This window comes from Neofelis nebulosa, chromosome 2 (assembly GCF_028018385.1).
Source record: "Neofelis nebulosa isolate mNeoNeb1 chromosome 2, mNeoNeb1.pri, whole genome shotgun sequence".
Classification (NCBI taxonomy): Eukaryota; Metazoa; Chordata; class Mammalia; order Carnivora; family Felidae; genus Neofelis; species Neofelis nebulosa.
Genome location: NC_080783.1, coordinates 194,696,235 through 194,711,609, shown reverse-complemented (window position 1 = coordinate 194,711,609; position 15,375 = coordinate 194,696,235). Strand labels below are relative to the sequence as shown.

Genomic DNA, 15,375 nt, shown 5'->3' with positions numbered 1-15,375 from the left:
AAGTCGGATGCTCAACCGACTGAGCCACCCAGGCGCCCCTGAGGAGTATGATTAACATAACCTTTCATACCTAGGAAATAAAAATGGAGTTTAGGGACTTGTTTGGCAGTGATATGTAAGTTGTGTTTGAGAAGAAAAAATAAAAGGCATAGAAACTAAGAGACTTAAAATAATCCAGGTACTGGGACATGAGGTTGTAATTTAGAATGGTGATAATTGGAAATGAACAGAACATCCTTAAGATGTTTTGTCACAGCTATTTTAATCTCCACCATTTTGATCCTGAGAGTGCTTTGATTGGGTTGCTAGGATTTGGTAAGCTTAAAATTATACCAGTTTATTGTTGAGTAAAAATTTGACAAAATAGTCAAAACATTCTTAAATATTAGATCTGTATAGTTTCACCTAAGAAACTGGACTTGATGATGATGGCTGCAAAAGAAAATCTTAAATGGCAGAAAATCTTTGAAATTTGTTTTCTATATAAAAACTGATCAGTGAAGCAATCGCTCTAGAAGAATTTGCTCTTCTAGAATTTGCTCTAGAAGAGGCTTGGTCTTGATTTAAATAGTTTCAGCAAATTTACTCTAGAAGAGTAAACTTTTTTTTACTCTAGAAGAGGCTTGGTCTTGATTTAAATGGTTTCAGCAAGATGAAATTGAAGAAGGGAAAAATGGAAATTTTGAGCATGTGGAAAATTGCTCTAGGTATCAGGTCAGCTTACTGTGTACCAGAAAACGCCTTTTTCTCCTACCTACCCGTAGGCTAGAATTCAATATTTTTCTTTCCCATTTATTACATTTTTAAGTGTGTTGTAAGTTTTACCAGTAATATGTAAGTATATTCTCATCATAATACATTTAGATTATTTAAGCAAAATAAAATAATCGTTCTTCACTTCTCTCTTCAGAGGTAACCACTGTTATCTATTTGGTACATATCCTTCTAGATATCTTTCTACTGCTTTTACAAATAATGTGTGCACAAAAAATATACGTTGATTTGTGGATATTTATTTATTAATTTTTTTTTTTTAATTTTTTTTTTAACGTTTATTTATTTTTGAGACAGAGCATGAACGGGGGAGGGTCAGAGAGAGGGAGACACAGAATCTGAAACAGGCTCCAGGCTCTGAGCTGTCAGCACAGAGCCCGACGCGGGGCTTGAACTCATGGACCGTGAGATCATGACCTGAGCCGAAGTCAGCCGCTTAACCGACTGAGCCACCCAGGCGCCCCGATTTGTGGATATTTAGTATTATTCTCACTATAGTCCATTTTTTTTAAATGTAAAAGTCTTGAATATCTTTCCATGTAAGTATATATAGGATAAAAATGTTTGCTAGGTAAAAACAGGCTTCAGTATATTCTTACTGGCTAGATAATGTAAGGATGATTTGGGGAGTTGAAAGGATTGAGGGGAGTATATGTGTGTTCTCAAAAATCTCACAGTCTAGTAGAAGTGAAGCATATAATAATTATAATGCATTGGAGTAAATGTTCTAATAGATATATGTATTAAGGTGGTATTTGAGCACAGAGGGAAGAGCATCACTCTTTTGATAGAGAAATTAATGTGTCAGGTAGTACTCAGAAATGGTAAAAGGGTTTTGGGATCATTTTCTAGGGATAATATTTTACAGGTCTACTGTGGCCCAGAACGATTTAAGTAATTCACTAGATTCATTTCTCTGTCTTTTGTGAAATTTGTGTCACTTGCCAGAAATTATTCTTTCTGGTGTCCTAAGGTATGGTCCTGAAAGTAGTATCTTTATCATGTATGATTGTCTTTTAGAATTTTGGAAGCTTTAAATAGTTCAGGAATTACTTTAGTTAAATGCTTGTATTTCATCATGCAGAGGATTATGTGAATCTATTTTTTTCTTTTTTTTAGAGAGGTGGTTGACTCAATGGTTCAACATTTTAAAGTGACTATATTTGGGGATCGTAGACCAGTTTATGATGGAAAAAGAAGTCTTTACACAGCCAATCCACTTCCTGTGGCAACTACTGGGGTAAGATGCAGTTTTTTATTGGAAAGTTATACTTTGGTGATGTCTCCCTTTTAAATGCACTTACTACATTTTATTATAGTCCATAGATACATAAGAGTGTATCATTTATCTTTTTTAACTTTTTATTTTGAAATAATTTAAAACATATAGAAAAGTTGCAAGAATCATTCAAAGAACTCATATAGACCCTTTACCCAGATTCACCAATGTTCCCTTTTTTCCCCCCAGATTATCTCCACAGGCACATTATTATTTTTTTAAGTTTACTTATTTATTTTGAGAGAAAGAGAGCATAAGTGAGTGGGAGGGGGCAAAGAGAATCCCAAGAAAGCCCAATGCAGGGCTCAAACCCACAAACTGTGAGATCATGACCTGAGCTGAAACCAAGAGATGGATGCTCAATTGACTGAGCCCCCCCAAGGGCCCCTCACCAGTGTTCTTTAACATTTGCCACATTTGTCTTATCATTGTCTTTTTTGTTACTCTCTTTATATCTATACTTATTTAGAGAGAGAGAGACACATACGTACTTTTTTTCCTGAACCATCTCAACAGTAGGTTGCATATATCACACCCTTTAATATGTATTTCCTAAGAATAAGGATAAAAATTAAAGTACAGTTATCTACTTCACTGAATTTTTCATCTGTATGATACTTTGGTCTAATCAACAACCCGTATTCTTCCAGTGATGACTTTTAGCATTTTTTTTTCCTCTGGTACAGAATTCAGTCCAGGTTTGTGATTGTATTTAGATACCATGTCTTTTTAGTCTTCATTATTCTAGAACAGTTCCCCAGCATTTTTTGTTTTCCTTTCATGAAATTAACATTGTGGAAGATTACAGGCAAGTTATTTTGTAGAGTGTCTCTCAGTCTGTGTTTGTTTGGTGTTTCCTCTTGATTAGATTCTGATTTCGCATTTTTGGCAAGAATAATTACACAAATGTTCTTTCTTATCAGTGGATCATATCAGGATACATTTATATGTGTTTGTTCCATTAATGATGGTACTAAGTTGATCACTTGATTAAGTTGGTATCTGCCAGGTTTCTCCTGTCAAGTTTTTTTTTTTCTCTTTAACTCTTGTGGGGAGATTTTATTTTTAATTGTGGTAAAATACACATAACATAATATTTACCAGCTGAGGGCTCCTGGGTGGCTTAGTTGGTTAAGTGACTTCATTCAGCTCAGGTCATGGTCTCATGGTTTGTGAGTTCGAGGCCCACATTGGGCTTGCTGCTGTCAGTGAAGACCCTGCTTTGGATCCTTTGTCTTGTCTCCCTCTCTCTCTGCTCTTCCCTTGCTCATTCATTCTCTCAAAAAAAAAGAAAAAGAAAAAAGAAAATTTACCTTCTGAGCCATTTTTTAGGTCAGTTTAGTGGCATGAAGTACATTCTCAGCCATCACCACCATCTATCTCCATAACTCTTTTTATCTTGTAAAACTGAAATTCTGTACTCATGAAACACTACATCCCCATTCTTCCCTCCCCTCAGCCCCTAGCAACCACCATTCTACCTCTGTCTCTATGACTTTGACTACTCTCAGTGACTCATCTAAGTAGAATTATATGGTTTTTGTCTTTTTGTGACTGACTTATTGCACTTGGCATTATGTCCTCAAGATTCATCCATGTTGTCACGTATGTCAGAATTTCCTTTTCAAGGCTGAATAATATTCCATTGTATGTATATACCACATTTTGTTTATCCGTTCATCCATTGATGAGTACCTTTTGGCTATTGCAAACAATGCTGCTGTGAACACGGTTGTACAAATATCTGTTCCGGTTCCTGCTTTCAGTTCTTTTGTGTATAAGTGATAATTCTGGGGTGCCTGGGTGGCTCAGTCGGTAAGTGGTAATTCTATTTTTAATATTTTGAGAAATCACCTTACTGTTTACTACAGTGACTGCACCATTTTACATTCCCACTAACAGTGCATAAGGGTTCCAAATTCTCCACACCCTTGCCAACACTTGTTTTCTGTTTTGTTTTTTTTTTTTTGATAGTAGCCATCTTAACGGTTATGAGATTATATCTCATTGTGGTTTTGATTTGCATTTCCCTAATGATTAGTGAGTTGAGAATCTTTTCATGAGCTCTTAGAAGCTCATTTGTGTATCTTCATCATTTGCCCGTTTTTTAAATTGCGTTTGGTTTTTGTTGAGTTTTAGGGATTCTGTATATATTCTTATCAGATACATGATTTGCAAATATTTTCTCACATTTTGTAGATTGCCTTTTCACTTTGTTGATTGTGTCTTCTGATGCACAGAAGTTTATAATTTTGAGATGGGAAATACTTTAAGGATCTTGTTTCTCATTAGAGAAAGTATTTTTATTTTTTTGAGGGGTGGGGGAGCTGTGTGAGTGGAGGAGGGGCAGAGAGAAACGAAGAGAGAGAATCATTTGGGGGGCAGGGAAAGGAAAGGGAAAGAAAATCTTAAACAAGCTCCATGCCCAGCACAGAGCCCAATGCAGGGCTCAGTCTCAAAACTACGAGATCATGATCTGAGCGGACAAGAATCAGATGCTTAACCGAATGGTCACCCAGACACCTCTCTCATTAGATTTTTAAGTAATTGATGATTTTTGCTTGGAAGGATTATTACTATGTAGTAATGGTGATTTTCTAATTCTGTCATTCCTTCAACATTTATTAGTTGATATTTGACTATAAGGGAGAGAATTTTCTTCTCCCTAATATATTTACCTTTATTTATTTCACTGTCCCAGTTTTCCTAGATTTGGCCTTTGGGAGCCACTTTAAGCTAGTTCCTGTATCCCTTTGACATGACACACTTTTTTTTGAGTACTTCCTTATTTTCTGGCACAAGATGTTCCAGGCTAATCTTATGTTTTCCCTGCTATACCCATGCAACTGGCCCTTTGTCAAAGGAACAGTGATTTCTTTTGGTTGGAGGATGCAACTTAGAAACTGAAATCTGGGTACTGAATGTATTCATTGCTGCTGGAGTGCAGGTATTTGTAAAATGGACAGATGGGACATAAAAATACACAAATAAAAGAGACAATATATCATAAATATTATATATCATGTAATGGACTTAACACATGTATCCTACAAATACTATTTACTGTGCAATATACAATATATATATTGGAAATCATGAGTTCAGAGTGATTCTTCCAAGTTTCAGTCTGTTTCCCCCAGGATTCTTTCTTTACTCCCCATGTTGCTTATTTTTATCTTCCTTCTTTTTTGAACCTCAAAACATCACCACTTTTACTGATTTGTTCAATCCTACCGTATACATATAAAATTATATCTGAATTACTACACCATACCACTACAGAAAACAAACTTCCTCATAAGAGTTTAAGATTTTATTTTGTATGCAGTTCTTTCCCACGTGTACAGCCCCCAATATGTTCTGTGTTCAAGAGTTCATTGTATTCTTTTCCCCTTCTTTCAGTGTGGTTATGTTATTCATTTGAAACATATTTGGTTCCATTTGATTTTGTTTATATTTAGTTTTAATTTTTTCACTTCATTCTTCTTGATTTTGTTTTTAATTTTTAACTTATAAAACTTTATTAAAAAAAAAACACACAAAAATGGGTAGCTGGGTGGCTTGGTCAGTTAAGCCTCTGACTTCAGCTTAGGTCATGATCTCGAGCTTTGTGAGCTCGAGCCCCTGTCGGGCTGTGTGCTGACAGCTCAGAGCCTGGAGCCTGCTTTGGATTCTGTGTCTCACTCTCTCTCTGCCCCTCTCCCACTCACAGTCTGTCTCTCTCTCTCAAAAATAAATGAACATTAAAATAAATAAATAAAAACACAAAAAAACCCTTTATTTAATATGCTTCCAGAAGTCAAAACTGTACTGAGAAATATACTCAGAATTGTTCATTCCTCCTTTATTTCTTCTGGTCTGTTCCTTCCCATCCTTTGAAAGTAATCAATTTCTTTGTTTCTGATTGATGCTTCTTACATTTCTTTTTGCTGAAATAAGATATATGAATATTTTCCCATTTTCTCCTTCTTTCTCACCGAAAAGATGGCATACTATTTGTAATCTTCTCTACTTTGCTTTTTGTACTTAACAGCATAGCTTAGAAAGTATCTATTGATTTAGCGTTGAGGTTGGTTTTTTATATTTTCCCTGTTTTTTCTTAAATATTTTTATAACTTAAACCTAAAAATACTTGTACTTATCTTTTTCAATTTATCAATTGACTGTTTTCCCATCAACAGGTAGATTTAGATGTTACTTTACCTGGGGAAGGTGGAAAAGATCGACCTTTCAAGGTGTCGATTAAGTTTGTCTCTCGGGTGAGTTGGCACCTACTACATGAAGTACTGACAGGACGGACCTTGCCTGAGCCGCTGGAATTAGACAAGCCAATCAGTACTAATCCTGTCCATGCTGTTGATGTGGTGCTACGACATCTGCCCTCCATGAAGTGGGTGCTTCTGGCTTTTTTTCCTTTTTAGATTTTAAGTGTGTAGGCTTTTTTCCCAAGAGTGAGTTGTGCAGGCTTCCTTTAATTAACCTTCACATGTTGTATATTTTGATTGCTTCATTTAGAGAATAGCATGCATACTAGTTCATTGACATGAGAAGTAAGTTACAGAAAAAACTCTGATTTTTGAAAGTAAATGCACATTAACTTAGCTATTCTAATAGATACCTTTTAGAAAAATGTCTAACCCTTTGTCTTAGAAGCTGTAAATCTTGAATAACTGATATGTTTTCAGATATATTCCTATAGTTAAATCCCCTTGTTCTAAAGGTAATTTTGTTGTTTATACAGTAATATCAATTTGTATTGAAATTGCTGTTCTCTTAATCATACTTCACACAAGTGTGTGTTTGTATTTGTGTGCCTGTATATATAGGATCAATGTGTCCTTTTAAAGAAAAATATGTCTTGCAAACACATTTGTAGAAATAGCATTTTCTAAGATTGGAACTGTTTTTTCTTTTCATCTGTTTCTAAGAAAATATTTTAAATAAAATTTGTTCTTACCCAAACTAACAGTTTTAGGAATAGAGAATTTCAGTGAAGGATGCTGACAGTTTTTTTTTTTTGTTTTTGTTTTTGTTTCTCTTAGAATGGCTGCTTTTTGCTTTTCACAAATTTGGGGAATATTTATTTTCATATATTCCTAATGATAAGCATCATTATGATAAATTAAGTTTGTGTGCTCTAGACTTAACCTCTTCTGCAAATTTAAATACCTATATGGGAAGGAAAGGACTGAACATGACATTTTCATTTTTGTAGATACACGCCTGTGGGGCGTTCCTTTTTCTCAGCTCCCGAAGGATATGACCACCCTCTGGGAGGGGGCAGGGAAGTATGGTTTGGATTCCATCAATCTGTTCGGCCTGCCATGTGGAAAATGATGCTTAATATTGATGGTAAGGGAACTAAAACCATATTCTGTATTGGGTAGTTGATTCCTGTATTGCGCACATGCTCCTGTGTGTGTGTGTGTTTGTGTGTGTGTGTGCACGCAGTTTAGATATAATTATATGTACTGGTGTCTTGAAGTAATATTTGGACATATATTAAGACAAAGTGGAAAAACTTTTGTGTTACATTTTATTTAGAAAACCTTTCCACAGAAGTTGTCCTGGAATGCTACTAAGTGTGAAGTAAGCACATGAAAGCAAATATAGAAGCCTTGACATGATTATCTGAACAATCTCACTTTTGTCCATTTAATTCTTATTAATATTTCATTATGAAATACATGTTTTAAAGCAAGAGAAGTCTGTTGGTCATTTTGACCCCAGGTGTTATACCTACTGCTGATGCTTATAGTGGTACCAATTGCATTCTTATTTTTAGGTGTTTTCTATTAATGTTTTTGAGCATATTTAAAAGTAGGGAGAATAGTATGATAAACTACCGCCTATATGCAAACTGTCAAGAATTTTCTACCTTTACTCCTCAATTAGAGTATTTTTAAATCCGATCCCGGATAGCAAGTTTTTTTGTTTCTACTGCTTAAGTATGTACCTCTAAAAACGTGGGTGTTTCCTTACATAGTCATAATGCCATTATCATATGTAAGAAAATTTTAAGTAATCATTTGTAGCCTCTAATATTCTCTCCATAATCAGATTTCCTTGATCTCAAACATGTCTTTTTATAGTTACAGTCCTAATTAGGATCCAAACAAGATCCATGTATCATGTTTGGCTGATCTGCCTTTTTAATGTAGTAGTCCCATTTCCTCCCTCTTGTTTTGTTTTTTCTTTTTTTTTATGCCATTGACTTGTTAGAGAAACTCACTTGTCCTGAAGAATATTAAAAAATCCACACTTGTCTTCTGTTCTTGTGGTGTCATTGCCTTGTTTCTCTGTCCCCTATATTTCCTGAAAGTGAAGTTGGCCCTAGAAGTTTGATTCAATTCTGGTTCAGAATACTTCTATGTGCTTCATGTTATATCATATTAAGAGGCGCACAGTATCTAGTGGTTCCAGTTTTAGTGATGCTAAGATTGACCAGTAGGTTCAGAGATCAGTAGGCCTCATCTCTCCATTGTAAATTCCCCAGTCAACTTTTCAATGACTAATATTTTATTTAATGATCATTGTTACCCAAATCATTTATTTCACTAGGGATTACCAACTGGTATTTTTTCTCATTCTTTTATTCCTTTTGAATTAGATGGAATTCTTATGTGAAAAATCACAATGTCCTATTGGTAATTTAGTAGTCATTGGTAGCTTTTTTGCTTTCTGGGACAGTAGGATATTTCAAGCTTATCTTATATTTCCTACCCTGTACCTGGAATCAGCCATTCCTTCAAGGATCCCTATGTCTCTTCAGATCACTATATAGTTTCTGCATTATTTTCAGCTGCATCTACCATTGTGGGGATATGTCATTGAGGAGCTATATCTCAGAAGTCCTCTTTCAGTGTATACTAGAGCTGTTTTTATTTGCCATTTCAGAACATCATTCCATGTATATGTAGATCTTTAGAATAGATTTCAGGACATAATGGGTCAAGGGCAAATGTGTTTGTAATTTTGGTCATTATTGCCGAATTGCCCTTTTTAGAGCTTCTAAATATTGTGCATTCGAGAATGAGACTACCTGTTTTGTTATGTCTTTGCCACTAGAGGTGTGAAACTCTAGATTCTATTAATTGCATTTGCAAGAAACAGTTTCCTTATCTACTTTTATTTTGCATTTGACCATCTTTTCATATGTGTAAGGGTCACCTTTTTTTTATTAGCTATTCATATCTTTTGCCTTTTTTCTTTCTGTTGGATTTTTGGTTTTCTCATTTACTGAGAGCTTTCTAAATTAAGGAGATTAACTCCTTGTGTCACGAATTGTAGATATTATCCCTAATTATTTGTCTTTAACCTTTGGTACAGTCTTGTTTTTATTTTTTGCCATATAGAAATCTGTATTTGGTTGGGAGATGGTAAATACATACACACAAACACTTAAATGTATTAGTCATTTCTTTTATGACTTTTTAAATCCTATAGGGCTAGTCTCATTTTTCTCTTCAGGCTTTTCTAGGCTGTCCTTACTTATTTTACCATGTAAACTTCAGGAACTTCTTACCTAGGTTCAATGGGTGTGGGAGGATGGGCTGTAATTTTTTTAAATGTTTTATTTTTATTTATTTTGAGAAAGAGAGCAAAAGCACAAGTTGGAGAGAGGGAGAGAGAGAATCTTAAGCAGGCTCCATGCTGTCAGTGTGGAGCTGGAAGCGTGGGGTCCAATCCCATGAACTGTGAGATCATGACCTGAGCCAAAATCAAGAGTTGGTCTCTCAACCAAGCTACCCAAGCACTCCAAGATGGACTATAATTTTTATTGAAATCTCATTACATTTAGAAATTGTTAGGACAAATTGGCATCTTTAAGATACTGAGTCTTTTCTGTCCAAGAAAATACTATACCTTTCTATTGGTACAACATTAGTTTTGTTTTCTTCAGGAATGTTTTAAAGTTTACCTTACGTGAAAGTTGCACATATCTTCTTGTTATTCCTAGATATTCCACCCCCCCCCCCTTTTTGCTATTAAATGGGTTTTATAGATTCTAACTGGTTATTGTTTACATACATGAAGGCTTTTGACTTCTGTGTACTTTATGTCTGCCTTATTCCATTTATGTTTATAGTAGTTATTCAGGTGGTATTCTTGGCATTTCTAGTTATAATCGTTTCATCTACAAATAGTGATAGGTTTAACTATTCCTTTGGATTTTTATACTTCTAATTTTTGTCTTATCAAATTATATTGACTGATTAAACAGTGTTAAGGAGTAGTGACTAGCAGGCATCCTCTTTACCTTAGGAATGCTTCCAATGTTTCTGCATTAAGTATGATACATATATATGTATGTGTATGTATATGAGCATCTGATGATTCATATTTTATTAAGAACTTTTTAAAAAAATGTTTTATTCATGTTTTGAGAGACAGAGACAGACCATAAATGGGGGAGGGGCAGAGAGAGAGAGGAAGACACAGAATCCAAAGCAGGCTCTAGGCTCCAAGCTGTCAGCACAGAGCCTGATGTGGGGCTCAAACTCACAAACCGTGAGATCATGACTTGAGCCGAAGTCAGACACTTAACCGACTGAGCCATCCAGGGGCTCCTTATTGAGTATTTTTAATCAATAATAGATATTGAATTTTGTCAGATTCCTTTTCAACGTCTATGGAGCTGATAAGATATTTGTCTTTTTAACAAACATTGAACCAAACTTGTGTTTCTGGATTCTTTTAATGTGATACTGTATTCTGCTTGCTAATATTTTGCCTTTTTAATCAAAATGCAAAAGTAAGTTTGACCTGATCTGTAATCTTTTTTGTGTGTGATCTTTTTCAAGTTTTGGTATTAATCTTATATCTTATAAAGAATTTACAAGTTTTCTGTTTTCTAAAATGTACAACAGTTTTTAAATAGTACTAAACTTATTAACTCTTTCAAGGTTTGATAGAATTCTCTTGTGAAGTCTGGTGTTGTGGTATGTTTTGTTTTTTTGATGCATAATAGCTCTTTGAAAATTCTTCCATTTGTTTTGTGAAAACTAGTTTTTTTAGGCTCAGTTTGTGGTTCAGTTTTGGTAGATTTTATCTTACCAGAAAATTATTTTACCTGTATTTGATATTTTATAGAAAGTTTTACAAAGTCATTTCTTATTTTTTGAAATTGTGTCTACTTCTGTGGTTTCCTCCCCTTTCTTATTTTATATATCTGTGTTTTGTCCATTTTACTCTTGATTAGGATGGAGTAGTTTAAACAACTGATTTCAGTGCCTCCCCAAACCCCCAGCAAAAGAGCTTTTGAATGTTTTTGTTTTTTTTTTTAAGCTCTCTGGCTTTCTGTTTTCTAACTCCTTAATTTCTGCTTTTAGCTTTATAAATGTTTTCCTCTACTTTTTTCAGTTACTTTAGTTGTTTTTCTAACTTTTTGAGCTATATTATGAATTAGCAATTCATAATAATTATGAATTAGTAATTCATTTACTTTCATCTTTTCTTAATGATGAAAGTATTTAAAGTAATGAATTTTCTTCTGATCACTGTTTTAGCTACATTCCAAAGCCTCTAATATGTAGGATTTTTATTATTGTCTAGAAACACCACGAATTTCATTCATATTTTCATTATCCAAATATTACTTGAGATTTTTGAAATTTGCAGATTGAAGATCTTTTTATTTTCTGTTATCCATTATTTATTTTCCAATTTTCTGATTTTCTTGGGTTGTTAATCAGAGGATATGGAGTGTATTTCCCCTATTAGAATTTGTTGAGGTATGTTTTGTAGTCTGATACATAGTCAATTTTTGTGAACGTTTAATAGCTATTTGAAAATAGGTATATTTATTTATTAAGATAGAGTTAAATGAATATCCATCTGTGCTTACCATTTTGATTAGGTTGTTTAGATCATTTCTTAGTCATTTTTGTTTAATTGTTCTCTAAGACTAGGGGAAATAACTTAAAATTTCTATTATTATTGTGTTTCTCTCCTCATATCTCCTGTGATTTCTGCTTTCTTAATGTTACTGCTACATTTTTAAGAGCATACGCACACACACACACACACACACACACCTGTTCATTGTGAATTGTACCTTTTACATGATAAAGTGAATTTAAAAAAAAAATTTTTTGTTGTATGGAAACCAATTTGACAGTAAATTTCATATATTAAAAAATAAAAAAAAAAAAATAAAAAATAAAAAAAATAAAAATAAAAATAAAAAAAAAATTTTTTTTTTAACGTCTATTTATTTTTGAGACAGAGAGAGACAGAGCATGAACGGGGGAGGGTCAGAGAGAGGGAGACACAGAATCTGAAACAGGCTCCAGGCTCCGAGCTGTCAGCCCAGAGCCCGACGCGAGGCTCGAACTCACAGACCGCGAGATCATGACCTGAGCCGAAGTCGGACGTTTAACCGACTGAGCCACCCAGGCGCCCCAAAGTGAATTTTTTTTTTAACTTTGGGCCAAAAGTCTGCATTATCTAATGAAAGGATTATAATTTATGTGTGTGTGAACCTTATCCTATATGTTAACTTCTTTCCTGTCCTTTACCTTTTTTAATACTTTCTGAATCAGAGATGCATCTTGGTGATAGCATAGAATGGTTTTGCTTTATGGATCAGTCTAAAGCTTTTTTTTCTGTTAATAGATTAGTTGCCAGATAGATAGGAAGGACATACATGCTTGGTCTTAGTTATGTCAGATTATTTTATATTTTCTGATTATATATGTTTTTGAAACTTTAAGTGGTCTCTTTTCTGTGCTTTTTAAATGATAATTTTGATATTGAGAAGAGTTTTTTTTTCCTGCTAGTGGTAAATCTTTATACCTTTACCTTCATGTAATACTCATGTTTCTTTCTTTTAACTTTTTTTTTTTTTTTTGGTAGTATGGTTGACACGTTACCTTTCAAGTGTACAACATAATGATTCGACAAGTTTATTATGCTATGCTCATCACTCATCTTTCTCTTTTTAAAAAAAAAAAATTTTTTTTTAATTTTATTTTAGAGAGGGAGAGAGTATGGGCGGGAGAGAATTTTAAGCAGGCTCCATGCTCAGGGCAGAGCCTGATATGGGACTCCATCCCACAACTCTGGGATCATGACCTGAGTCGAAATCAAGAGTCAGATGCTCAACCGACTGAGCCACCAGGCACCCTCATCTTTCTCTTTTTTAAAGCAGTGTCTTTTTTCCTTAATAAGTAATAATTCAGTTAGCTTTATTCTCTTCCTTTTTTTTCTCCCTCTCTTTTACTGACTACTTTTAGCCAATATAGCAATATTTTATTATTCTTTATAATTTTGTTTAAACTTTTACTACTTGACTTTCAACAGTGACTCCTATTACTATAAGGTACAGTGAGTTTATTCTTCCTTTTATTTTTCTACTGTCATTGGTTTATTTGTATGTACTATTATTCCTACATTCTTGGAGCATGTAACAGTTGCATTCCATTCTGTCACCTGTATATCCATTTGTTTTAACCTTAAATCTGCAATTAAATGTATTTGTGCTGTCAGTCCTGCTGAAATTTTTCCTGTCATCTACTAGTTGCAGTGTGTCCTCAAGTTGTTTCTTCAAGAAGGGCTCATGAATAAGAGCTAAGTATTTACATACTGAAAACCATTTGACTATAGCATTATTCCTGAAGGATTGTCTAAAACAAAATTATTGACTTATACTTTCTGGAGTATCTTCTAAGTATTTGTCTACTGTCTTCTGACATTGAATGTTCAGTAGAGAAGTATGATATCAGCTTGATTTTCTTTCCCCTTGGAGGGGCCTGCTTTTTTTGTCTGGCTGCTGAAACTTATCTGTTTGCTTTAACACTAATTTCACTACATTTTTTGTTGTTGTTGACCATTTGGGGTCAGTTTCCAAGGGATTCCCTTTGAAAATGGAAGTTTTGGGTCTTTTTTAATTTTTTAAATTTAATTTTTAAATTTATTTTGAGAGACAGAGAACATGAGCAAGGGAGGAGCAGAGAGCAAGGGAGAGAGAGAATCCCAAGCAGACTCCATGCTCAGCGCAGAGCCCAACTCAGGGTTCTATCTCACAACTGTGAGATGACCTTAGCCGAAATCAAGAGTTGGACACTTAGCCTACTGAGCCACCCGACACCTCAGTTTTTCTTTGTTTATATTTAAGTTAATTTCTTTTAAAAAGTAACTGTTCTCTTTGCTCCTTACTATATCTTTTGTGGTGTAAGTTTTACCATGTGCTTATATTTTTCAACTTTTAAAAATCTTTTTCTTCCATTTCTTTCATGAATTTTTCAGTGCTTTTTACCTCTTCCTATTGACTGGCTGTCTCTTCCCTGAGTTGTTAAATTTCTGCTCTGATATTTTACTTTTTTTTTTTAAGTGTATTTATTTAAGTAATTTCTCCTTTCAGCATAGGGCTCAAAATCACGACCCAGGATCAAGAGTCCCGTGCTCTTCTGACTGAGCCAGCCAGCGGCCCCTCTGAGATTTTCTTAATAGCTGCATTAAGAGTTTTTGAATTCATGTTATGAAGTAGTGTTACAGTTTTCATCTACTTTGTGATAATTTTTTGTTGAGTTTTATTTGTCAAGGATGTTGTACTGTCTTACATTTTTATGGTGTCTTTGTATGGATACTTACCACTTTTTTGTTATTCATATTTAATGAGATGAGCTTTTCCAAACCACCTGTTTGAAGAGACTAGTCAGGAAGAAGAATTGGAAGAGGACATTAGGAGTGAGGTGGTTGTCCAAGTTTCTCTGTTCAAGGCCTCTGTCCTCAGATGTTCTGATGGATTCTTTCTTCAAAATATAGGTACATCTCCTATGCCTCTTAGTAATTTACAAGTGTAAGAGGTGTGAGCTGTCAGCTACCAGGTTCTTATTAGTTTCTGCTCCCAAGGGATACAGCTCCTGCCTTTTAAAGTGCCTGCTTGAAATGTTAACAGAGAATTTGTGAACGGTATACAGGAGTTCTTTGCGGTATTCTTTGGACATTTCTGTAAGTTTGAAATTACAGATAAAAAGTACATGCCTTGGTTTTAGAAGAGTTGTAGTATCTGAGATCTGTCACTTGTAGACTACCCTCCACTCATTCTCATGGCACTTTCTACACCTCCTTTTTCTACTTCCTTCTGAGATTCTGCCATTCAGCCTCAGTTCTAAACATTGCAGTTCCTACTTATGATAGAACCCTCTGTTTCTGGGAATTAAAATTTGCTGTTCCCCAACTAGGCTCTTTTCATACTTCATGTCTTCTCCCTTGCCTAGCTTCTACCAGTCCCAAGTACTTTAGGCCATATTTAGTTATAATTTGGCATTTCAGGTTTTTATTGTCTCCTAGGTTCACTGAATACAATGTTTTAAAAA

General features: G+C 34.5%; 1 protein-coding gene across 3 annotated transcripts in view; it reads left to right on the top strand.

The window, feature by feature from the left end:
* The window catches only part of LOC131505037 (protein argonaute-3), a 118,659-nt gene that overhangs the window by 35,756 nt on the left and 67,528 nt on the right, over nt 1–15,375 (top strand). For all 3 annotated transcript variants that reach the window (XM_058718088.1, XM_058718087.1, XM_058718089.1), the window contains exons 3-5: nt 1,894–2,014; nt 6,235–6,443; nt 7,269–7,405. In XM_058718088.1, coding sequence (XP_058574071.1) covers nt 1,894–2,014; nt 6,235–6,443; nt 7,269–7,405 — 467 coding nt within the window. The remainder of the gene's footprint in view (nt 1–1,893; nt 2,015–6,234; nt 6,444–7,268; nt 7,406–15,375) is intronic.